This window comes from Mycetomoellerius zeteki, unplaced genomic scaffold (assembly GCF_001594055.1).
Source record: "Mycetomoellerius zeteki isolate Tzet28-1 unplaced genomic scaffold, Tzet1.0 scaffold327, whole genome shotgun sequence".
In the NCBI taxonomy this organism is placed as follows: Eukaryota; Metazoa; Arthropoda; class Insecta; order Hymenoptera; family Formicidae; genus Mycetomoellerius; species Mycetomoellerius zeteki.
The window spans coordinates 1168850-1194930 of NW_017257313.1; the positions used below are offsets into that span (position 1 = coordinate 1168850).

A 26081-nucleotide genomic window follows, 5' to 3' on the forward strand; every position below is an offset into this window, starting at 1 on the left:
GATTCGACCAGAATTGTAATTCCCGCAACGCGTCGAACTCGAACCTTCGCGGCTACGATCTGAAGTGCGCTCCGGACAGCTCCGGTCGGGGAGACCAAACGGAACGCTCTGACGTTTGTCACAGTTGGCGAAACTCGCCTGTGATTACCCCGTGCGCCGCCGGGTGCAATTAAATCTCATTCTCAACGACGAGACCGCACTTCCGGCAACACGTACTCGAGGGGGTATCGCCGCCCAAACTTCTCTCTCTTTCTCTCTTACGGGAAACCAAACGATCTTCACACGGATCGCAGGAATCAGTCTCGGAGGCGGGATATCGATTCTCGCCGAAGAGTTCCGAAAGCGGCCGACCGTTCGTGAAAGTGACGTACGCGAGTAGTACGAACGGTCGCGAGCTAGGTGAGTTAGCGGTGGTCAGTGGTGGTCATCTCGTCGTGGATCGGCTCGGGTTTGTTCTCCCCCGATCGATCCGATCGCGTCGAGGTGTAGCTTCTCGCCGACAGATTTTTCCCGTCCCTCTTTCTCCCCTGCGCGGGGAAGGAAGATCGATTCCTTTGTCGTTCATCGGCCGCGCACGCGGGAGACGAGACGACTGGAGACGACGCGCGATTGACAGTTGGAACGCGAGGATAAACAGGTAGACTGACACCCCTCAGGTAGACCCAACGGATGGACAACGGCGGATCGTAAGGTCGCTCAATGACGGGCGGTGGGTGGTACGATTAACGTTCCGCAACATGGGAATGGGTCACGCACGCGGATCTCGTAGATTCGGTAACGTCAGCGTTTTGTTCGCATACCTGCGATAAGATCACTTTACTTATTCTTTCTACGGTGGGTGAACTAGCGCGTTCGATATCTCGGGATCCCTTCGATCCGTGGCTCCGCCGTTGTACGACATCGTTATCCGAATCGTAAATAGAAATTCACGGCTCGACCTTTATCCCCCTCGGTCTTTATCCCCCGACTTGATTTCTCCGTTACCAGATAAATCCCATCGCGAGGCCATCGAAGATCGATCACCGTGACCTAACCTAAGCTAACCTTGAAGGCGTGAACTATCGCCGCTAATTGCTCGATTGCGAAAGACGCGAGGTTCTAACGTGATACTGTTCTCGAATACCGTGCAGCAGACACCGCTCTCTAAAATGTCTACTCCTCAGACTCCAGGTGAATTTCACTTATTTTTATACTAATTTATTATACTACCATTTATTGATGTCTGCTCGTTTATTATTGTCAGGCTGAAAGTATGTTATCACTTATGTCATCTGTTATATACATTACCATGCTCGATATATTTCTCACTTTGAAGTAGTTTATCTTGTAACTTAAAAGCTTTTCCCAGTACAGACAGGCTTGGGTCAGAATATTGTGTCAGAAGCCCGACACAATACCTTTGTACATAAATGAGTGATATAAGGTCTGTTCTTTTTCTATCCCGAGTTTTGAACTGGTGCAATAAGTTAGAGTGAAACATATATAGTTTGTTTCATTCTACTTGACTCTAATTTATTGCACTAGTTCAGAACTTTTTGGAAAAGAATAGACCTTTTATCACACAGAGAATGCAGTACATTTATTCTAAATTTAATACACAGGTATGGACCCCTGGGTGATCCAGCCTAGAGAAAGATTGAGATATCAAGAACAATTTGATTCGTTGAAACCGATCAATGGAATTGTCACTGGTGAGCAGGCAAAAGGATTCCTCCTTAGATCTCAACTGCAGCCTGCTATTCTCGGACAGATATGGTAAAGATGTTACTTAAGGAATGTCTTGAATCTATCGTATAAGGCGTTTCCTGATCCTTTGTTTTTTATAGGGCATTATCAGACACAGATGCAGATGGCAAGATGGATATAAATGAGTTCAGTATTGCATGCAAGTTGATTAATTTGAAACTACGCGGTTTCGAAATTCCCAAAGTACTGCCACCTGTTCTTGTACAGAGTTTGTCTTTGTCATCCGGTAAGTAAATAATTATACACGCACAAGATACGTGAAATTATATTGCAAGACATTTTAGGCGACGCTAGCCTGACTGGATTGTCGAATGGTTCTACCGCTCCAAATAACGTTAGTTCTCTAGTAAATTTAAGCGGACATCAACCGATGGTATCTCAAACTGTAGCAAGTGCGATACCTACGGCTGGAAATACCCTTATAGGTAATATATCATTAAATGTTGATTCATTTTCTTATTGTTCATCTTCCTGTATCTTTCGATCGACGATTGTCAGATAGATGCTTATGTGATACCTTGTAAACTAGCAAAAAGATAATCTTGATTTATAAGAGGTTTATAAGAGCGTCTATAAGCACCCAGAGATACACCTTTGCTCAGATATTCGCCGCTTATTAGATTCATTCAGATATATCAAACATGAATACATATCACTGATATTCAACAAACTTTATATATTATTACAATATCATATATATCAATATCCATCATTTTGATAAATTGAATTGAACATATCATCGTCAATGTTATTACTTTAGTCGTGAAACGTTAATTATCAGACATAACTGATCTGTGTTATTCATTATTCATCATACTACACAGCATTACAACAAAATAGACAGATTGTGGCTCCAAGCACACATGCCACAACTCATATATCGTCTAAGCCACCCGCTCGACCCGCGCCACCTTCTGTGGGTATGTTAATTGTACTGAATGTGTATTTTTATAGGCCAGTTTTCTTTTTCTTGGAGCAAGCTTATATTGCTTGAAAGCGTTTTATATTAAAATGTATTTTCAACCTATTTTCTTTATTGATTATTATGTACATTAGTTACATTGTGATGTAATGTCAAAGGCAAACTTCCTTTCTAGCTATTGTACTCACTATATTATACACTACATGATTTTGGAATGTCTTTACAAATATCTCTCACGTATTTCTATTTATAGTACAATTTTGTGTGAAATAACTATGATTTTTTAAATATATGAAAGAGATGCACAGCTTATACTTTTGATGTCGCCTGTTTCGGAAATTTATGTTGCAGCAAGAGCTTTTGAAAATACAACTCAGTCTTTGCTCAGACTACAAATTTATTTTTTTATGTACTTTATATTACACGTGTAGGTATGTGTTGGACTTTGCGACAATAGATTTTTCAGTAAGTATAGTTATGAAAAAAATTCATCTGCATCTTGATTATCATATATACATATCACTTTAATATTAATATATTTTACATAAAAAGTCATAAAATTAGGAAAGTTTTTGTAATTGCCTGAAAATAAAAATAAATGCGTTGATAATTTTAGTTGTTGTTATGTAAATGAAAAAAGATAGTGATGTTATTTTTTAATTGTAGAATTAGAATTATTATTTGTTGAGATGATGTGCCTTTTACTTATCATCCATTTGAGGGATTATATACCGTTTATATACTTGCAATTATATTTGCATTTCGTCTTACAACTTGTTTAATAACTTGTTAATAATACTTTACACTTTACGCGGCAAAAAAAGGAATCGCGCCTCCTCTTAATACCACAACCACTAGTCCCCCGCAAAGACCTGCACCACCTACAAATATCGGTATGTTCAAATAAACCACAACTCAATATGTATTTATATGGTTAACACAATTTTTCTTATTACATTACTCAATATTGACATGCTATGGAAAAGAGCATTAAAATACTTGCACAATCTTCTTGCTCGCGCTTATTAATCTGTCTCTTTTTCTTTTTTGTATTTGTCGTGTAATTTATCGATCAGAAGTAATGAATGTCGCTTGGATTTAAATAATCAGACATTTATAATTATTGTCTGATGTATTAATTGAAATATATAATCACGCACGAAATTATTTCAGGAAATAATTTTACGGCAACGACAGGTGGTGGTCCGCCACCAAAACCAGCACCACCTTCGTTTCCAAATAGTCCTACAGGAATTTCGCCAATAAAAGTTACAACCTCTGTCGTTGGTCCTACAGTTGTTTCTGCGTCCCCATCGATACCTGCCCCTGGAATAGGTAAAAAATAAGAATAAATTTTTTATTAAAGTAGAAGTACATAAATTATCATTCAATTTTACTTATCAATTTTTAATTAGGTATCCCATCAGTAGCACCTATCGCTCCTTTAAACACAACTCCTGTACCAATGGCTGCCTTTAATATGGCACAATCAATGCCAGCACAGCCGTTAGGCATGGTTAATGCAGGAATGGTTGCTTCTATGACTGGCATTCCTAGTATGGTACCATCCATTGGATCAATAAATACAGGTGTGTATATGTAAAACAATATTTTGTGATTGTATTTGTATTCATGTATATATATATATATATGACTTTTATTGTTTCTCTTCCATACATTTTATATCTTGACATTACATTTTAACGCTATTATAATATAGAGATTATAATATTTATTCATTACAATATTAATTTTCATTTTCTTTTTTCAGGTACTGGAGTTTCTCCATCAGTAGCATTACCATTAGTATCCACGACAGCAAACGGAACATTGGTCAATGGCGCAATCACACAAACGCCAGTATCTACGAGTACACCTTTGAGTACAACAGCACGTCCACCAAGTATAGACAGAGTAGGCTCTGTGGATTCACAGCACAGCCAGCATTCTGTTGGTTCTCCACAGTCTGTGGAATGGGCGGTGCCGCATCAGACCAAATTAAAATATACTCAGTTATTTAATACTTGGGATAGAACGAGATCTGGCTTTTTATCTGGGCCTCAAGCAAGAAATATCATGGTGCAGTCGCAACTGCCACAACCCATACTTGCTCAGATATGGTATAGTAATGAAATACTACCATACAAGATAGCGCGTACAAAGTATTATTCTTTATACGTATTGTAGAACAGAAGAGCAAATTTCCAAAATGTATGTCAACAGGGCTCTAGCTGATATGGATTCGGATGGACGATTAGGTTCTGAGGAATTTGTGCTTGCAATGCATCTTTGCGATATTGCTAAAGCCGGCGAAAATATACCTACAACGCTTCCACTAGAACTTATCCCACCCACATTTAGACGGCAACGTCAAAGCAGTTTAACACTATCTCAAAATGCAACAGAAAATATCGATCCATTAGCGGGCATGCCACAGGTATATGTCTAATATAAAAATATCTTTTGCGCAAAAAGAAACGGAAGGAAAAAAGATATATTTTTACAGACTTCATTTGAAGATAAACGTAAAGAGAACTTTGAGAAAGGTCAAGCGGAATTAGAACGTAGGCGTAAAGCATTATTAGAAATTCAGCGAAAGGAACAGGAAGAACGGGAACGCAAAGAGAGGGAGGAGGCCGAGAAACAAGAGAAAATAAGGCAAGTAGGTCTACTTATTAATTAAACATAACATAGGAAAACTTTGCGTTTTGTAATGCAGACTAGAACAGGAGAGACGTAGACAAGCAGAAATCGAGAAACAAATGCAGAGGCAAAAGGAAATTGAACAGGAGAAAGAGGAACAACGGAAACGTGCGCAAGAACAAAAAGAGGCAGCACGCAAGTAAATTGATTACACAATGTTAAAAAAATTGTATCTGTATAGATTTTAAAGCAATGCTCGTGATATTTAGGGAAATGGAGAGACAGCGACAATTGGAGTGGGAACGACAAAAGTCACAAGAATTGCAAGCACAAAGACAAAAAGAGCAAGACATTCTTCTCAAGTTAAAAGCGAGGAATCAGACCTTGACTATTGAACTTGGAACACTTGTAAATATAATAGAAGGAAATATACTTCAAATAGTAACTATTTCAACGATCAATCCTTACATTGTCTTTCTTTATCTTTTAGAACGATAAAGTAAAGGAATTGTCACAAAAGATTTGTGATACTCGGGTAGGAGTATCAGGTGTTAAAACGACTATCGATGGTATGAGATCAACGAGAGACACGCAGTTACAAGAAATGGCTGCGTTAAAGAATAAACTTCGGGAACAAAATCAAAGATTATTAGCATTGAGTCAAGAGAAAGCACGGATTGAAGCAAGAAATAAAATTAATGCGGCACAAGATGCAGCCGGACAAGAGGCTATTAAAATGGCTTTTGACAATAAACAAATTACTCTTAAGCAGATGAAAGATAAAATAGTAGATTTACAACAGCAGGTATGCCTGACTTATCAATTTCATAAACAGTTTCACCGTTTTTTAATATTTTATCAAAGGAATTACATGGTTTGTAGTTTATCTTCATATTTTGATACATCTTTAAATTAACATTTCGTGAACATTGCAGAGCGAGAAACAATCTAACCCTAACACTAACAAAACGTTGGCATTTAATGATATATCAAAAGTCACCCGTAAATCATGTAACTTCTTTAAAGAAAATATCCGTGTAACCTGAAAAATATTAATAAATAGAAAGGTCAAAAAACACGAGCAACGTTTAATAAACTAGTTTTTTTTTATTAAAACATATACATTAAGAATTCAAGTAGGAAATTTCCTATCAATTTATTGATGAAAAACTAGTTGAATTCTTAATATATGTTTTAATAAACTAGTTTATATTTAAAGATCCAATAAACGTTGCTCGTATTTTTTGACCTTTCTATTTACTAATTCTTGCTTAGCTATAAAATTTTACACACACACACACACACACACACACACACACACATACTGAAAAATATTAATATTTTATCTTCATTTATACATATTTTTCAACAGATCGATTCCAAAATGTCTGATATTGAAAATAATAATACTCAGCTTGAGGATATTAAAACACAAATGATGAATCTAGCAGTGGATTGTAAACAGCTCTATGTTACTTTTGATGAAAAGAAGAAAAAAGTAATTGATCTTCGATCAGGCAGTAATGTCTCAGCTGCCGACTTTGCCACATCTGCATGGGGCGATAGTGGTTGGGGAGATGCACCTACCAGCGACACTGCTTGGCCTGTCAACGAAACTACTGCAAGCGCAGAAAATGAAGCTGCAGTTGTAGGTGTTCGCAAATACAGAGCCCTTTACGAATTTGTGGCGCGGAACCAAGACGAAATATCATTTCAGCCTGGTGATATTATACTAGTAAGTAAACAATATGCAATAAAATTGTTATTATTAAAGAGAAAATTTATCCAATAGTTAATGTAAATATTTATACTATAGGTACCACCTGTACAAAACGCTGAACCGGGATGGATGGCGGGAGAAATTCGTGGTCACACTGGCTGGTTTCCCGAATCTTATGTGGAGCCGGTTGATACTGGTGCAGCTGATTTGGACAACGAACATACTTTCATACAACAAGATAGTGTAGAGAAGAGAACGTTAGAGTTAGTTATTTTCATTTGTTGTTAATATGTAGAATTACATGTCACATCATCAAATATCGACCTTTTTGTGATTATGTAGAGGGATAGCGGAAGTTCCCGAGAACGTATCCGATGCAGGATCATTAGGGGGAGAAGCCCCAGTAGTGGAAGCTATTATACCTACTTTAGGATTAGGTACATCTTGCGCTATACAAGTCACAACTTTGTTTCCTTACCGACCTACTATGGAGCAACATCTTTTCTTTGAAAAAGGAGAAATTATTGATGTTTCTGAGCAACAGGTTATTATTATATTAATTATATAAAAAAGATAATGCATATACGTTTTGTAAAGCATCTGTTTTATTCAGGACGACTGGTGGTACGGTTCAGTCAACACTGGAAATAAGGGTTGGTTCCCCAAGTCGTATGTAAAAGAAGTAATCACAAGCACCAAAGATACTGCTGCTGACGGTCTTAACGAATATTACGTTGCTCTTTACCGATATGACTCGACTGAAACCGGCGATCTTAGTTTCAATCAAGGGGAAGTTGTATTAGTTACGAAAAAAGAAGGCGAATGGTGGACCGGTTGTATAGGGAACAAAAGTGGGATCTTTCCGTCTAATTACGTAGAAAAATACAACGGTCCCAATCAGGTATGTTATAATTCTAATATCTCTTGCATTTTGTTTTTGCCAATTCCTAATGATTCATTCATTTGTAAGTTGAAATTAATTGCTTGATTCAAAAGCGCATTTTTCTCTATTAATCCATTTGTTTTTATTAATCCATGTTTGAAAGTTTCTAATACAAATATGTGTGACATCAATTAGGATGCGTCTTTGTCTACTAACGTTCAGTCCACTACTATTGCTGCAACTGAGGAGACAAAGAACGAAGCTGATACTATGGCGACCGTAAGAGCTCAAGTGTGTAATCGTAATCATTCATTTCAAATTATGTTTATAATTATATCCTGCATTTAACGTATACTTGTTGAAATGCTAATGTTATTAATCCACTGTTACTATTATATTGAACTAATTTATTGAGCTATTTGAGTTTAATATATTGAACAAAATGATACTGCAGTGATGAAGCTTAAATGACATAGAGTGTGCGTGTATTTAGCAGGCAGAGGAAACTGCAGAGCAGTTAGAAGATGAAAGAGCAGCTGCTGAGGATAGAGCGGAATTACCAGACTTTACTGCTATGGCCGCTCAGCAGGTAAAAGAAGAACTTCTAATATACTCATATAGTTAGAACTTTACTAAGAGTGTCTTTTATAAGGGTGTAATTGTTTACTACTTCTTTTATGCTACTGACATCCTGATAATGCAGTATTACAAGGTATATTTAAAAAATTTATCGTATTATTATATAAATTTTTATCATTCTTATATTGTAGTTTATGTAAACTATTTTTTTTTAATTCTTCAAACAGTAAAATAGTAAAACTGTTTTAATATGCCAAGAAGTTAATTTTATTCATGAGGAAAATCTTTTTTCACAGAGAGGAAGAAAACCAGAAATTGTTCAAGTTATTGCACCTTATCAAGCAACAAGTTCAGAACAGTTAGACTTACAAAGAGGACAATTAATAATGATTCGTAAAAAGACTGACAGCGGTTGGTGGGAAGGAGAGCTTCAGGTAGTAAGAATAGAAATTTCTTCTTTATTACACAATATCATACTGTTAAATAATAATTTGCGCATTGTTTATTCAGGCACGCGGTAAAAAGAGGCAGGTTGGTTGGTTCCCAGCAACTTATGTTAAACCCTTAACTAGTAGCAGTAATAGAAGTACACCTGTCTCACATGGATATCAAGATTCTCCAACGGATCCGAATATTGGTAAATAAATTCTGCATTATTTTACAATGCAAAATTGTACTTATATGTGTTTGGATTTAACTATAAAGAATTAAATTTAAAGAAGCTACTCAAACATAATAAATCTATAGCATGAGTGTTTTGTTTTACTTATAGAACGCGTTATGGCTCTGTATCCTTATCAAGCACAAAATGAAGATGAATTAAGTTTTGAAAAAGGTGACGTTATATCGGTACTTGCTAAGGAAGAGGCGTCATGGTGGAGAGGCGAATTGAATGGTGTATCCGGCGTCTTTCCGAGCAACTACGTATCACCTATGTGTAAGTATTTCTTTTGTACGTGATTGCCGAAATTGAATCTCAGAATCACCTTATGCCTTTTAACATCAAATCGTACAGTGTGAACATAGAAGAAAATTATGTAGCGGTAACATATTAAATTTCTATACGTACTGACTGCACGCGTGTAAACATGAGAAAGAAAGAGAGAGAGAGAGAGAGAGAGAGAATGATTAAATCAATTAAAAATAGGAAATAAAAATATATAGAAATGCGGAATATATACATAACTTCTGGTTACGGATAGGCGGACGATTATCAGATATAACGAGTTCCAATTAAAATGATTATTTATTGTCTCTTTTATCTTATTATTGTTATCATTTTCAGTTGTTATCATTATCAGTACTATCGCTATTATTATCTGATTATCAACATTCTCACTATTATCATTATGGTTATTATTATCATTGTTATCATTAAATTATTTTATATTAGGCTCCATCTTCAATTATTTTGCACTTGATTGTTTAATAACTCGCAGAATAAGCAAAGGTGGAGTGCATTATTGCAATTATTAGTAAACTATTAATAAATACTTAATTTATTATATATTGTAAGTTAATAGTTTGTAAGAGAATAAAGCTGAAAGTATGTAGCGTATTCCCTATATTTTCTTCTGGATATAAATAAAATTATATATATATATCTATATATTGTTATGGATAGAATGTTACTAGAGAAAAAGAGTGAATAATATAAATTGTTTTATAAGCTTAATGTAGATTACAAAGATATCAAAGAATATATTTTCTCCATCAGTTATAAACCTTGTCTGAGTTAATGATATCATTGGAAAATTTTTGTTTTTTAATGTAAGTATTGTGTAAAAATGATGCGTTTGGTTGTCCCCGCTTGCACTTTGTGATAACTACCATTTTTCTCATTCTTCTAATGCATATGCGTTGTGTATGGCACTGGTTACTGGTATATTACAATTTATAAGCACAAAGAGATCGATCACACACTTATCGCCTTATGGTTTACATTAGAAATGGATACAATAGAAACGGATGCGACAGATCAGACAGCATTCTCAGTTTATGAAACAGCCTGCCTATCTGCCTTGCATGTCTACCCATTCGTTCGTCCGTCCGTCTCTCCGTCAGAGGTAGCCGTTTCCTTGATCACGATTAACAATAATAACAATTAACAACTAACATCGTGATCGATATAGCTTGCGATTTCATTATTTATGTATAACAATACGTAAATTATTGCAGATTATATTTTATAATTATTATAATTTTTGTATACATTATTTAAATATTCTACAGTGGCAGTTATGTTTTCCGAACTGAAATAAAATTAACAAGAACATTTTCTAAATAGAATTCTTATTTGATTTGTAGATTTCAAGTTTATTGTTTTATATGCGTTTAATTGCAAAAATGTCTTCTAAGAAAAAAAAATACAAATTTTATTTAGTGAATAACTCTGTTTTTATGTCTTTCGAATGACAATTTTAATATGTTAAAATAAGAAGAGATTTGAAAAGAACAGCTGCCTCAATTTTTTCTATTATTAGTCTTATAATATGTGCATTTTGTAATCTTTTTATTAATTATTATCTTTCGCTTTTGCTTAACACGCAGCATAAAGGGTAGCCGAGCAGCAGAACAGCATTGCTGGTTAAAATTAAAGCACCTGAAGTGTAATAAGAACAATAGAGCAGCTCCTACATTCGGCACGGCTCCTACATTACGACAACAGAAGTCTCATCGTTGGAGACATTGTGCATGAAAAAAAAAGAAAAAAGTGAAAAAGTGAGAGGTGTCGGGGTAAAGAAAGACAGAGAAATAGGATGGGGAGGGAAAGGAGTGTGTGCGCGAATGTGTGTATGTATGAGAAAGAGAGAGAGGGAGAGAGAGAGAGAGAGAGAAAGAAAGGAAAAACGAAAAAGACTCAGGGTTGGCTCTTCGTCTCTATATAAATATAGCCTCTACTTATACATATTATACAAGCCTTTCCCTCTGGTGCGGGGTTGCACTCATTCCTTCATTAATGTTATCATTCGGATTGTTAACATGAGTCATATAGCCTTTACCGTTTTACATCTTCAAACGAATTTCCATCCGAATACTATGTTCGTTAGAATCAATGCGCGCATGTACCAAATCCAATCGTTAAATCGTTTCATTAGTGTTATGACCACCTGATATATCTGCACCAACACCAAAGGTCTACCTCAGTTCTCTATCTATGCTGACGTACAATTAAGAAATAATAATATTAAATTATTAGCTTATTCATGTTAGAAATATTTAACATTACGTCATGTACGAATACTATTGTTACTTAAATGTTTAAGTGATTTGTTAAGTTCATGTTGGATGTATACTGCATCCCGTGATGTCCACGTGCGGATCCACGTTAACGTATTCAGGTCGATTTTACTTTAGGTTTAAGAGTTTTATTTTAAGAAATTCGGTCTATGAAATGTATCAAATTGTAATTAAAAAAACACTTCGAAAAAGGAAGAAGCAAGTGTTTTATCATTTCCTTGTTTCTTCTTGCTTCGAAACATTTTGGTGGTCGATCAAAATTTACAGATTTAATTCAATCGTCTCTTAGGATTTAAGGTTCATCACTATGTGTTTCTGTTATTTCTTCCGTCTGTAGTGTAATGTCTGCGTTGATCACAGTTGCGTGAGATAGAAATGGTTATTAGAAAGGTAAATGATTGTATTAAATTTTGTCTTTTGTCAATATTATTATATAATGTGCATCGCAGACCGTTAAAAATCGCGGTTGTCTTACGCTGAGGCCTAGAGGATATGTAAAGGATGTGTGACGATCTCACGATCAAATAGCTGGTGATAGCTGCCACGATCAGAAGCGATACAAGAGAAGAAGGAGCCCTGAATGTCTTATACAATTTCATACGATGCCTGACATCATACGCGGCTTGTTACGTCTAGTAAAAGAAATTAGTGAACTACGCAAAAGTATTCTATTCATTTGCGTAGAAATTTCATGAGAAGAGAAGCCAAGTGAAGCAAAGCGATATACGACTTGATTGCTCGCTGTAGATTCGGCATAATTTATCAATTTTATTGTTCGATTTTTAGTCGATTATCCCGCGCGAGTGACGAGTGTTGTATTGCTGTAAATAACAAAGAAGATTAAGGATAATGTGTGCTCCTTCTTCACAGCCTTTTACGATAGAGCCTAAATAAATAAGCACTACATGAACAATAATTGCCGAGGATCACTAATAATGAGCTATAAGTAAACGATAGTATTGACCACGTGATTCAATGAATAACGTTATTGTAAATCAGTTTTTCCATCGAATCGCATTCCTATATGTGTATTAATCGACTGACTGTTCATTTTCTGGATTGTAATCGACAGTTGGCGTCTTATTCGTGTAATGTATTACTATTAGCCCGTTAATATACAGTGCTCCGTTACAAAAAATTTATTATATTAAAAGATATATTCAAATGTTTATTGTTTCCGAAAAAAAGATCCTTGAGACCCGCATTAGAGCCTACATTTTGCACAGAGTTCGGCGTACACACAATTATGAAGCTTTGATACAACAATGACAATTTAACGTTCGATGAACGTTTTTATGAATGTTCGCAAAAGTATGTGGTCGGTCTGGCTTCCCTAGAGACTTCTTGAAGCTCCAACCATGAAATCATTTAGAGAAACTATTTGAGACAGCTGATTCGACGAGAAATCAAGCGCACAACGTATTTATTAATTGCTATTGCGAGAACTTTTACGCGTTCTACGTAACCCTCTACGACAGAAGCGAGTAAATACGTTATGTCACAGTGGCAATAATTGTGTGCTTAATAATTAGGTATTCCAGACAACCAGTCCAGCATAACGTTATACGGATAGTGGGACGGCGGGATGTCTAAAGCAAGTTATGCAACTGGTTATCCTTAATCGATGTAGCCGTGTAGTGCGTTATACTCCTAAGATTGTTACTATTTGCAAGTTGTTTGTTTATTCTAATATCGAATCTCATCAGAAGTCTCACAATAGGGTACGGTGTAATCTGGAATGTAGTGGAGAATGTTGTAAGAGAGTATGAATTCTGTGTGACTATACGAATCTTGTTCACACTTTATATACATATATATATATATATATATAGAAATTATGTTGTGTTCCACACACATATGTACGCCGATGTTCTTATACATATGTAAACATATCCATATGTGCATAAACGGATACGCATCTCACCGCTGATCGAAATAAAATATCTGTCTGTTGTAAAATTATTATTAAAATTATCATTCTCGGCTTACCGAAATATTGTTTCAACATATATTTTCTCTCGTTTTCGCAATGTACAACCAATATGATAGGAAATATTTCAATCAAGACGTTGTCTTTCATCCGATTAGCATATTCCGTTAGATCCTAAAATATAAACCAATTAGATGAAAGAGTTCACTAAGCGTTCAATGAACGGTTGTCGTTCTGAATGTATCCAATACTTTTATTATTTAAAAATAACCGCCATTTCCCGCTTTAGAGCAAAAATTCAGTTCACAGAACAGTACAAGTTTAAAAAAAAAAAACATTTAATAATTTTACGTAGGAGAAACATTTTTTGTATATATTTTATGCGTAGCAAATGAATTGATGATCGATACAGTGATGTATCACAATCCTATGGAGAGAAAACGCCAGGAACATATCAAAGAGCTAATCGTGACTGAACAAGCTTACATAGAAGATATGAGATTAGTACATGAGGTATTCTTTTCAGTTTTCTTTTTTCTTTTTTTTCATCTTATTTATTCGTGTGATTCACGTGTACATTTAGGATATTATGACGTATGGTTCTTCCTTTCATCTACAGATTCTTTACGCGTTAATTTGAAGTAGATTTTATCTCCAAGAAGTATTGTGATTGTTGAAAAGTTATTTCTTTATCACACATTTATTCAAGAGATGAAAATGTGATTAAAGAAAACGCGTGAACTTCAAATTAATCGAAAGATAGATGAAGATGAAGGGAAATTCGGGAAATCTACGGAACGCTGTGGTATACATATTTATATATGCATATTGTACATTTTTCAGGTATTTGAAAAACCGTTAATTGAAAGTTTAGTTCTAAGTATTGACGAGATAGAGAGGATATTTATCAATTGGAGAGATATTATTGCATGTAACGATAATTTCTTAAGGTAATCAGGGCTCGTTGATATATTATTACGGAGTATACCTCCTATCGATGCTAAAATTATTAATGGAACATGAATGAATTTCTTGCAGGACTCTAAGGATACGAAGAGATAACAGCTATAACGGAATAGTTCGAATGATTGGTGATATATTGTGTGAAAATGTAAGTGTAATCTTAAATGCGCAGTGTAGAAGCAATCTTTGTTATTGAAATCTGTTTACATACGATGTATGTATTTCGCACAGATACCTAGGATGTCAGCTTACATAAGATTTTGCAGCTGCCAAATATCTGCTGCGATGTATCTGCAGCGTTTAACGGAGACTTCGCCAGAATTCGTTCGAGTTGCACAGGCATGTCAACAAGACCCGCGGACGAAGGGGATGCCGCTAAGCTCATTTTTAATTAAGCCGATGCAAAGGATAACAAAGTATCCGCTCATCATTAACAAAGTATCCGCTTCTATCTGTAAATAATTGTCGTTCACGTCATATGCCGTAATCTGTGTAACACGGTGATTGTAGATTTTAGAGTATACGCCGATAGGTCATCCCGATAGGCAGTATCTGCAGGAAGCATTAGCCAAGTCTGAGGAGTTTTGCACTCAGGTAAAAAAATAACAGTCATATATAAAGTCAATATAAAAGTAAACATATCGTCATATATATCTCAGCACAGAAGAATAGAAAATTTACAGACTTACCTAATACTATACCCAATATTGTACGTCACGCAGGTAAACGAAGGCGTTAGGGAAAAAGAAAATAGCGACAGACTGGAATGGCTACAATCACACATTATATGTGACGGACTTGAAGAGCAGCTTATCTTTAACTCCTTGACGAATTCCTTAGGACCACGAAAATTGTTGCATTTCGGTATACTTCATAAGGTAACAAATACCTCTTTAGGAATGTCGAAAATCTTTGTACCGCATGATTTTACTGTTGTAATTTTATTACAGTCAAAAAGTGGTAAAGAACTCGTCAGTTTCCTCACGAATGACTTCTTACTGTTCGTCCAACCAATAAAATTCTCCTTGAACTGCCACCAATTTTCATTCGAACGTAATGAGCATCAGAAGTTTAAGATGTATAGAAAGGTATATATTAAATCTTCTAAGAGAATAATTCAAGTCAAAGTTTCTCATGTAATTACAATTCGTTATCGAAAAGCTGATTTTTCTTTCGTAGCCGATATTTCTCAATGAATTGTCTTTGTTCGGAGAAAGCGACGGAAATAGTAGTCTCAGCGGAAGTGACGCAGCGGACAATTCATCGAAAACTCTAAGACTGAAAGATCAAAAAAAATCGATAATATTATTAGCACCGTCTGTAAATGAATGTTCACTGTGGTCGAAACGAATTGTAGAAGCACGTAGGAGATTTCTGGAGAATGAGAAGAATTGCCTGCAAAGACAGCGATCAAGTGAGTGTTAACTATAGTTAATTAACTATCACAATTATTGATAATTAATCTAGCACTGAATTTGTCGAACATTGTATACTATTCGTATTTCTGCAAATTGCTTTTCGACGTTATTCGGAAGCACATATTTAGTAAACATTAGTAAACACCATGTCGAGTTGATCGTTTACGTAGATAATTGTGCTATTTAAGAAATTCTATATTCAGTAATAACTCATGGTTTATGTGGGAGCAGAACAGGCGCAATTTGGGGCGTGCGGCAGAATTCTCGTCACTGTACTCGAAGGCTTCAACTTGAAAGCTCCGTCCGGTAAGGATCTGAGGGTGTTGTAGGTTGCTTGTTATTCTTGTATCTTTCTAACTAAAGCTTGGACGTGCTTTTTAATGCTTTTCTGTGCTTAACGCTTTTGCAAATTTTAATGGTTGTGACAAAAAAATGTATATAGGTAATTGTCTCCATCCGAAGAAGAAAACATATTAGTGAAAGATCATATTTTGTGTATCAATTCTAAGGTTTCCATTGCATGTAACGCTTTACTACTAATAGAAATCTGCCATGGTTGTAGTTCGCAGAAAACTTCCACAAGGTAGGCTGGTGTTAGTAGTTATGGAGGCTGAAGACCTCGCCATTGGCATAAAAGGTACAGTATCGAAGTCCTGATTTTAAAACAACTTTAAATAGGTCATATTTCATACGAAAAGCTGACTTGTAAATTAATTTTTATTGCGCTTGTTAATTCTGATGGGTTCTTAACATGCTTCTATTGCACATTTCTCTTCCTTATTTTGATTATTTTCTATGCTAAATTATTCTATGTAAATTATACTTGTTATCTATATATTTCTAGTGCAAATTAAAAAGTAGTAATGTTCTTTACATAATATATTTAAAATTAAATACTTTTTGCGAATAAAACTGCGAAAGAATGCATGATAAAAAGTTAGTTATTTTAAAATTATGAAAAACAATTATTAAAATATCTCAATTTATATCTTTCTATAAGAAGAAAGATTAAGCTTTTAAGTTTGGTTAAAAAATCCATGTATAAAGGTAAGTATACTATATGTGGCATGACACTTGAGGACTATGCAATTACTACATAAAGGTAAAATTACTAATGCTTGAAGGAAAAAGAAAAAAAAATATATATATACACATATACAAGGTGGACCATTTTGATTTATCCAGCCGATTTTCTCAAAATCTTTAAATTTAAGACAAAAATGTTTCAGACAAAAGTTGTTCAATTACTAGGGGGAAAAAGATGGCGACCTTGAGAAGATTTTATCTAAAATATTATTAAACTCAAAGATTTGGAAAAAATCGACTAGATAAATTAAAATGGTCCACCCTGTATATATTTGTACATTAGAATTTACTGTTTATGGCGATAGACTGGTCACATGCATATACAAGTATTTTTTTCTTTTCTAGGAAAGTGTAATGCATTCTGCAAAGTGTCTATGGGCTCTCAAGAAGAAAGAACAGGTGTCGTTTCCGGAAGTGATTGTCCTTTGTGGGATGCGTCGATGCAATTCCAAGTAAAAGATCTGTTCGAGGATACCCTTTGCATCACCGTGTTCGATAAAGGATATTATAGTCCTGATGGTAAGTCTTTAGTATGGAACCCTCGTATGGAAATTAAATAATTTCACACAAGTATATAAGAAATTAATAATTAATTTTCTAAATCCGTAAACTCTATAATTTTTCTATGTTCGCGATGTTGTATGTTACTGTAGAGTTCCTTGGCCGCGCTGAAATCAGAGTGGCCGATATAACGAGAGATCGCAAAAATTCTTGCGGACCAATTCAGAAGAGGATTAAGCTACATGAAGTCGAAAGCGGCGAAGTCGTTCTCAAGATTGATCTTCGACTCTTTGGATAAGTAGATGTATGTTACGAAAGCTTCTAATCTAAAAGTACACATTTATATAAAAATTTATATAAGACTTATATGATAAGTACGTAATAGAAAAAAAAGATCACAAGAAAAAAATGACAAAAATTAATTTCTCCTATTTCCTCTCCTTTTCAAAAATTCGGAATAATTTTTAAACCATTTAATCTTTACACGTTTGCATGAGAAAAAAAATGCCTACATAAAAATATACTGAATACATTATATATATATATATATGTAATATAATAACTGACTTTTTTAAACATAAAATTTTGCGATATAATAATATAAGCAAGAAATGACGTGAGAAAGTATAAGGTTTAATTTTTGGATTTTTGTGTATATAATGGGAATACTCAATAAATATAAACATTGCAAAAGTATTGTTCATAAAAAAAACTTATATTAATATTTTTATTCAACGTTTTAATACTTTCAATACGTTTATACTTAGCGATACGTGCATCAATATTTCCTACGTATTCCAATACTTAGCTGATGCTAATGCTACCACAGAGCATAGCTTAACAAACGCTAGTCATTGCATAAATCATATATCATTTTATATCGCGACGTTCTTATATACGAGTATTAAGCGAAATGAAAATGAAGTACAGTCTTCTACTGTTCGAGTTAACTCTATCGCGAAGAATCTTTTCATCGAGCAGCGCGCAGAGACATTCGCTCTTCATTCTCTTTGCTACGCGCATACGTTTCCCTTTCATTTTCGCTTTCGCCAACGTTTTCGTTTACATATACGCGAGAAGAGTAATAATGAGTGCGAGCGAAATGTCCGAGAGCAAAACTCAAGAGAAAAGAAATGAAGTGGTATTCTTTAAAAGTTATCCTCTATCAGGTACAGGCAACATTTCTTTGGAGTGCCTGGGCATGTTTGTCTCAGTGTCCATATCGGCGACATCGTGACGCTCCACGTCCTCCGTGGGAAACTCGTAGAGCGGCTTGAAACCACCGAAGAGCTGCGGCTTAAAATTATCAGCATCGAACTCATTCCTCTCGGTCTGCGTGTCGTTCTCCGAGCCAGCAGGTTTCTCCTCGTCGCTATCACTATCCGATTTCTTCTCCGCTGCGGGTGGTTCGACGACGACAACACTCCAACCATTCTTGCTGGGCATTTCGGCGCTCATACTAGCCACGAAAGGAGCCATGAAGTTTTGCGGTGCCGGTGCTGAACTGGAAGAGCTGGACGGCTGCTGCGAAGGCAGTAGCTCTGTTTGCTTCACGTCGATGCTTGCGGCAACATTATCATCAACATCGAATTCTTTGTCGAGATGTGCCGGATATGGCGCGTGCGTTGGCGTGTAAACATAAGCGATCGGCGTCGAGGTCGATGTCAACGCGGTTGATATCAAGCTCGACGACGACGTCGCGATCGATGGTATGCGATGCAGTGTCACGGAAATCGCCGCATCGTTCTTCTTTCGATACGGTGAGAAGTCCTGTAAATATGGGATCACATTCACCGCATCGTTTTTCTCGTTCTCTCGCTCATTCGCGATCGCAGCGGAAGCCTGCTGTTGCTGCTGCTGTCGCTGTTCGCTGGGTATCAGCACGGGTGTCTCCTTCACGCCGACGGCGGGAAAGACGGACGATGGATCGGGTCGTTCTAACGGATAGGGAAAGTCCAAGGCAACTGGTCTACCACTGTAGACGGTATGCGTATCGTCCTGTTCGTTTTGCAGCAGAGTATCAGGCGGTAGCGGTCGCTGAGGGCCCCGCGTACCCACGACGACGCTGCCGTCTTTCTCATTGGAATCGTCCGAGTGTATGTTGACCGCGGTGTTGACCGGATACACCACGTACACGGGTTGTTCTGGTATTTCCGACGGATCGTGATTGTCCGATTTTCTACGCTCCGCTTCGTGCGCGAGCACAGGTTCCACGGGTTGCGCCAGTTGAGCCTCATCATCCTCGTCGCCGAATTCACCATGATGCTGTATCATCTGCAGGGTCGCGACGCGCGGTGGATCCGCCGTTCTGCGCTTTGGGAACAACGGTGGTCTAGGCGGTGTCATTGGCGGTTCCTCCGGATATTTTTCCGGACCCTCACTCTCACGTTCGTCCGTAATTTCGCTTTTACCCCGATCCTCGTTTCTACTTTCACCGCCCTCGCCGTCACCACCATGAGGGAGCAATCTATTCGATGGCGCGCTCTCCTCCGGGCCCCCGCGCGATATGGACGGTAACCCGGGAAGTACCGGGGGACGGAGTCTTCGTATCGTCGGGTCCGTCTCGTGAGATAGGACGGCGCCGTCCACCTTCGAAGTCGGTGTGAAAGCCAGTTTGACCGCGTGGATCGGTGGCGGTGGTGGATTCAAGCGCTGAAGATGCGAGAGTGGTGGTAGCGGCAAAGGTCTTCGTGACGGATGAACCGGCAACGGCTGTCTGATTCTCGTGGGTACACTTTGCCCGGCCTGCATCGTTCCTATTACGTCCGGACTACGGTGACCATGCGACGCTTTCGCGTTAGGTCGGAACTGGGGTAGAATGTTAGGCAACTTCGTATCCGTCGGATATGGACGTTTCCTTACTCCTGCATCCAACGGAGGTACTGGCCCCAGATGCGGTTTGATACGCGGCGGCAAGGGTAATCTCTGTGGCCTCACCTGATTCGGTCTCGGCGGCTCAAACTGGTAATAATAATAATTTGACGGCGGTCTGGTGCTCTCCGCGGGTGGCATCAGATCCTCGGCGAGCTGTGGAAAATTTCCGACGACGTTCGCGGGAGGATTGAACTTCGTTTTATTCGTTGACGTCGACGTTGTCAATGTTATTTTGGGCGGTAACTCGCGAATGCTGCCATCCGCTTCATTTATGATCACAATATGCTCCTCCTTCAATGTATCTTTGTTCTTCGTTTGTTCTTCATTCGGGAAAATTACGTAACTGGAATCCTTGCTTGCATTCTCCGTACCTTGAATTACCGTGGCAGCAACAAGAGGATTCTGAGGTCTTGTCGGATTGACTTCATTGCTGCTTTTCAGAGGACTAGGACTGGACCACTTCTGCGTAACGCGATCGGGATTCATTTCTGTAACGGAAATAGGTAAATGCTCGTGTTTGACTTCCTTCGAGGGACTGTGTGGATCGTTACGAAGCGGCCAGAATATAGCATTGGTCTCGGACGAGCCACCGTAAGGATTTTCTCCAACGGCTGTTCCGACCGAGTAATAACCACCATCGACGTTCTGACGATTTCCCAGAACAAAGGACACCGTATTTTGACCCGGTGGTATCACGATGTTACTCGTGCTCTCTATTACTGGCGCTCCCATTCTATCTGGTTCATTATTAAATTTGATTATCGGATTCGGTCTGTATCTGTTGAAGGGCGAAGAACTAATCGGATAATGCGGTACCGTTGGAAATTGCAGTGGTTTGTTCGCAGGTACGTCTTTTTGGGGCGTGGGTAGCGTCGAAGATACGGAACGCAAAGGCGCAACCGTAGTCGACGTCGTGGTTTCTGCTGATGACGCGATAACCGTCGTGGTGATACTTGCAGTCGTCGTCGACGTCGTCGTACTGGAAGTGATCGTAGATGGTGTCGACGTGACATCTTCCTTTAATAAATCTAACCATAAATAGGAATAGTTGTCTTCATTACTGTCGGCACTTTCACCGTTTGACTCGTAAATATCGTACGACTCTTTATGTTCTTCGTTTTGCGGTTTCGTTTCGTGGGCTACTACCAAATTGTCAAGATTCGATTGATCCTTGTAACGACTAGTGACCGGCGCCTTATCCGTCGTCCCTTGACTCGGAGACTTCGTCGAAACGTCGCTTGAATTTCGATGAGTTCCCGTGTGAGTGGAAGCATGCAGCTTTTCTATTGGAAGAAGATTCTTTTCGTTTTCCGCCTCGAAACGGTCGATTGAATGAAACGTGATCGCAGTATTGGACGGCTTCCACGTGGTTACAACGGGTACTTTGGCTGAGGTAGAAATCGCAGAGTTCATCGTGATTGGTGATGCGAAAGTCGTAGTCGTTAAAGGATGCGCAGTGCTCGTCTCTTTCGTTTTAAGATCGTTGACGGTCGTAGTTCTGTACGTGCTCGTTTTTGTCGGTGGATAGTTTTTGACGGGATGTACATATAGATCGCTCTCCGAATGATGTCTATGATTGTACGTGCTGTAACTGTTGGTGCCGCTCTGTACCTTCGTATTCGCGTACGAGCTCGAGATCAACGGATACTTATCGTTTCCATATTTGTCCGAAGAATAATGAACGGGTAAACTGAGGAAATCGTGAAAGTTAGGCGTGATCTCGTTCGGGCCGTTCCTATCCTTGTTCCTTATCTTTTCCTGCTTTACGTACACACTCTCCTCAGCATCTCTATTATCGTCATCGTCTTTGCTCTCTTTGTCCTCTCGCTCGCGATAACGACCGGTGTAGTTGAGAGCTTTGACAGGCGGTGCCTTCTCGAAGTCGATCTTACCGGTTATCGGATCCTTCTCCAGAGAGAACGGTTTGCCGCCATTGAAGGCGAAAGGCAGGACACGGTAACGTGGAACACCGTCGTCGCCGGTTGAAATCTCAGTGCCAGCAGCAACGGTGCTCTCCGCCGCAACGAGATCCAGGTCAAGGTCGTCCAGACGTGTTTTACGTCCCAACACGGAAGAGCTGTCGATTTTACCGGATCGAGTCGTTGACCCCGCATTGTTGTCCAAGTGGCCGCCCATCAGGTATTCACCTGACACACATACCAGAAGGGCGAGGAGCATCCACAGGCGTCTCCGCATCTCTCACATATGATGCCTGGAAAATATCGTGCTTATGATCAATTCGGTGGCATGATAAATTATAGTTCACAATATCTGTGCAATATAATATCTAGCTTTCCTTTTCATTCATTTTTTCTTGTTTTCTCACGCCAGCATTTCGCGTCGTATTTAATAGCGTTTTTCACTGGCAGAACTGGTGCGCACATTAAAGCTGTTGTACACTAATCTAAACTGAATGTAAAAGTGAGATATCTCAATTAATAAAATACCTAATGTATATTTTATCAAATACCACAATAAAATGTATTGAGGATTTTACAGTTTAATTTATTTCTATATTTTTATTAAACGTACATATCTTTACGTCGATTTGTGTATAATGGCTTTAAAGTGCACTGAGTGCGCACCAGCTCTGCCAGTGAAAAACGTTATAACTAGTATTTAAGCGATGGTTCTTATCTCAATTTCGAATGCGGGTGTTGCGTTTCACATTAGTGAAAGAAACGCATGAAACGATAAAAAAACATGACCTACATTCAGTATGATTAAACATTGCGACATAATTAAATTAGTGTTCCACATACACAATTTATCTATGGAAGATGTGTACTGCAGTGCAATTAGCTTAGTTTTTTAGATATAATAAGCTGTGAATGATTCCGGAAATATTACTGTAAACGCGCGTCATATGTCTTAAGGTGTAACATGGTAATGTCAAATGAGACTTTAATTATAAACGTAAGGCCGTTATTCCGAACAAGTTCCGTTCGATCGATTGCAAGTAAGATAAATAGGCGGTAAATGCATGCGCCAATTTGGTGAGGATTTATATTCGGGATAAATGCAAATTCGCACGTCAACATAGATATTCTAATAAATTTGTAACGTATAAGACAGTAGATTTTTCGACTACATTACGTCAAGTGGAATTCCGTTTCAATGTATAACGGGTTTCAGTAGCCTCTCTCCTCGTCTTCCGGCATCGCACCATCTTTTTCTTTTCTCTTTCTACACGCTTTCCGTACGGATCCGTTTTGTTTCCTCCTAATTTTTACGGGTCTGATAATCTATCATTTTATTAGCATATTTTAAAAATGTATTACATGTTAATTTTTATAAATAGGTTAATACTTTATGCTTTATTTATACTTTAAATAAATTATATACATACAAAAGTGTAGTGTTTATAATATTGTATTTTTATTCAACAATGCATTTTTATAATTTATTTATTTTATTTGTTATTTTTTATTACTGTAATATGTAAAATTTTAAAAAATAACAAAAATCTCAATTTTTTGTATAAGTATTTTAAATATTCAAAATATTTTATGCAAAGTTTTATTACGATGCAGAGATTGTTTTGTAAATAAACAAATAAATATTCTTTATTTACAGAATAACTAATCTCTGCATTGTAAAGTTTTAAATCATTTTAATATTTAAAGTATTTATACAAAAAAATTGAGATTATTGTCATTATTTTATAATACATTTTTATACAGATATTTTATAATACATTTCCATTAAAGCACGCAAAAATATTACTTCTTATTGCAATTGAAATAATTTTTTATCCAAGTTCTAAATCATTGGTGAATTTTTTGTGTTACTTTTAAATGCAGTCTAGAACAATCTGTAATTTTTTCATTACTTTGAAAATATGTGTAATTCATTCTTAATATCCAGGTCGAATAACGTTGCACAGTGACATGTATTCGCCCGTTAAAATCGTCTAATGCCGTTCACTATTCATAACACGGATTGTAACAACGTCCATGTCGTGACCCGGTGTCTCGGTATTTTCTGGCATGGTGAATAGGACGCGCCAGGTGATGTTGGTCAGTATGACGTATGACCCACTTTGTTTCGGGGTTTTGTCCTCGAATTGTGTAATTTCAGTTTCGCACGCGAACCTCTAGACTCACAATCATGTTTTGAATCATTTCGTCTTCGATTTAGGGTGGCTTATTCGCGAAACATATAAATATTTAAATATTATACATGTAAATCTCGAGAACAACAATTAATATCTTTTTTTTAAATGATAGATTTCTTTGACTCGTATTACGAATCGGTACTTGTTAAATATTTTAACTTTAATCCAGAGAATTAAAAACATAAATTATTCATTAACGTACTAATGAAAAATTCTACAGGTCTCTGTTTGGTTTCTACTGTTTATAGATTTAGTCACTTGACGAATCTATCGCACAAATATTGCATCGAAAAACGCTTTAGTATTAATTGTGCAAATATAACAAATAATTTTTCACGAAAGAGCAGTTGTTATACCTCGATTACGTGGAAGAACAGTAGGGTCACGGACGGGTCGAGGCCACCCTTCGTCTTCTTGCAATTCCTGCTCTTGTGGTTGTTCACTAATTCATCCACACACGATTTTCGATGTAACATCTGACATTTAATCAAACATAGCAATCGCGTAACAGTTTTGTGTTGTGTGTGACTTCGTTGTTGAAAAAATCGCTTCTTCCGGATGCAATCAACGTGGGTCAAAAACGATGAATCAGAGCCGCGGGAAAGAACGTAACCCTGGATGAAGGTCGTATAACGACTGAACAGTCTTGTCGTCAGGACGGTAGCAGGAGGACGAAGAGATGGCAAGAGGACACGCGCGCGGTGGAGGAAGATCTCGCTCCAAATGACCCAAAGAGTAGGAGAACGCCGCAGCCATCCGCGAAGTAAAGAAGAAACGAGGAAGCGAATGATTACAGAGAGGCGATAGCTAAAACCCGGTGTGGCATCCAATAAGATAAAAGGATAACGGAAATCTGCATTTACTTACAAAATGCGTAAAAAGCGGATGTCACGAAGATAACACGACTAATGCACTTCGTTCAAAATATACTTTCTATCAAATGTTTTTACAAAGCTTTATTTTTATGACGTTAAAAGCTATTTATTAAATCGTATACAACGACGAAGTCTTATTATTATTAAATCACGATTGGGTCATTCGTGTCTTATCCATTTCTTTTCTTTGGAATGATAACGATGCTAAGAGCATTTGATTAAATAATGATTTCTATCCTTTCTTTTTTTAAATACAAAACCTTACAAATATTTTCTAAAGATGTTAAAGTATACGTAAAAATAATTACGTAATAATTTTTCTGTACAAGGGACGAAAATTAATTCAGATACGAACGACTCAAGAGAAAAATATTTTAGTCGAAGTACAATATAAGAATATTTTGTTAAACTCAAACGCGAGTATTATCCCTATAGGCGTATAATATTATTTAATATTTTAAACATATTCTTAGAATATTAAATGTACATCTAATATTCTAAGAATATGCTTAAAATATTAAATAACATTATGCGTATGTAGGGCTGTAATAAAAAATTTCGCGTGTTTTGGAAACTAATAACAA

General features: G+C 37.1%; 2 protein-coding genes across 11 annotated transcripts; one reads left to right on the forward strand and one right to left on the reverse strand.

Moving 5' to 3' along the window:
* The first annotated feature begins 361 nt into the window (after nucleotides 1-361).
* Nucleotides 362-18027, forward strand: Dap160 (dynamin associated protein 160). Of its 10 annotated transcripts, none has more exons than XM_018451952.1 (37): nucleotides 362-637; nucleotides 988-1170; nucleotides 1602-1755; nucleotides 1827-1972; nucleotides 2031-2171; nucleotides 2571-2666; nucleotides 3493-3561; nucleotides 3842-4003; nucleotides 4084-4257; nucleotides 4440-4788; nucleotides 4892-5105; nucleotides 5175-5326; nucleotides 5388-5510; nucleotides 5581-5719; nucleotides 5802-6116; nucleotides 6684-7046; nucleotides 7128-7294; nucleotides 7374-7575; nucleotides 7645-7932; nucleotides 8110-8205; nucleotides 8411-8503; nucleotides 8618-8626; nucleotides 8790-8927; nucleotides 9004-9130; nucleotides 9266-9430; nucleotides 14052-14176; nucleotides 14507-14613; nucleotides 14702-14774; nucleotides 14858-15064; nucleotides 15137-15220; nucleotides 15349-15504; nucleotides 15577-15714; nucleotides 15806-16040; nucleotides 16276-16350; nucleotides 16607-16681; nucleotides 17476-17649; nucleotides 17784-18027. In XM_018451952.1, exons 2-37 carry the CDS (start codon nucleotides 1149-1151, stop codon nucleotides 17927-17929), a joined length of 5499 nt encoding a protein of 1832 aa, XP_018307454.1. In that variant the 5' UTR covers nucleotides 362-637; nucleotides 988-1148; the 3' UTR covers nucleotides 17930-18027. The 10 variants fall into 10 exon arrangements, with proteins under 10 accessions (XP_018307454.1, XP_018307463.1, XP_018307453.1 ...); XM_018451951.1 differs by having other exon boundaries at nucleotides 363-637; nucleotides 8408-8503; XM_018451954.1 differs by lacking the exon at nucleotides 8618-8626 and having other exon boundaries at nucleotides 363-637; nucleotides 8408-8503.
* A 408-nt stretch (nucleotides 18028-18435) lies between these two features.
* LOC108725179 (mucin-5AC) lies at nucleotides 18436-25244 on the reverse strand. Its single transcript, XM_018452030.1, has 2 exons — nucleotides 24979-25244; nucleotides 18436-22717 (listed from the first exon to the last, which is right to left on the reverse strand). The coding sequence occupies exon 2, from the start codon at nucleotides 22699-22701 to the stop codon at nucleotides 18787-18789; it is 3915 nt and encodes a 1304-aa protein (XP_018307532.1). The 5' UTR covers nucleotides 22702-22717; nucleotides 24979-25244; the 3' UTR covers nucleotides 18436-18786.
* Nucleotides 25245-26081: the final 837 nt, after the last annotated feature.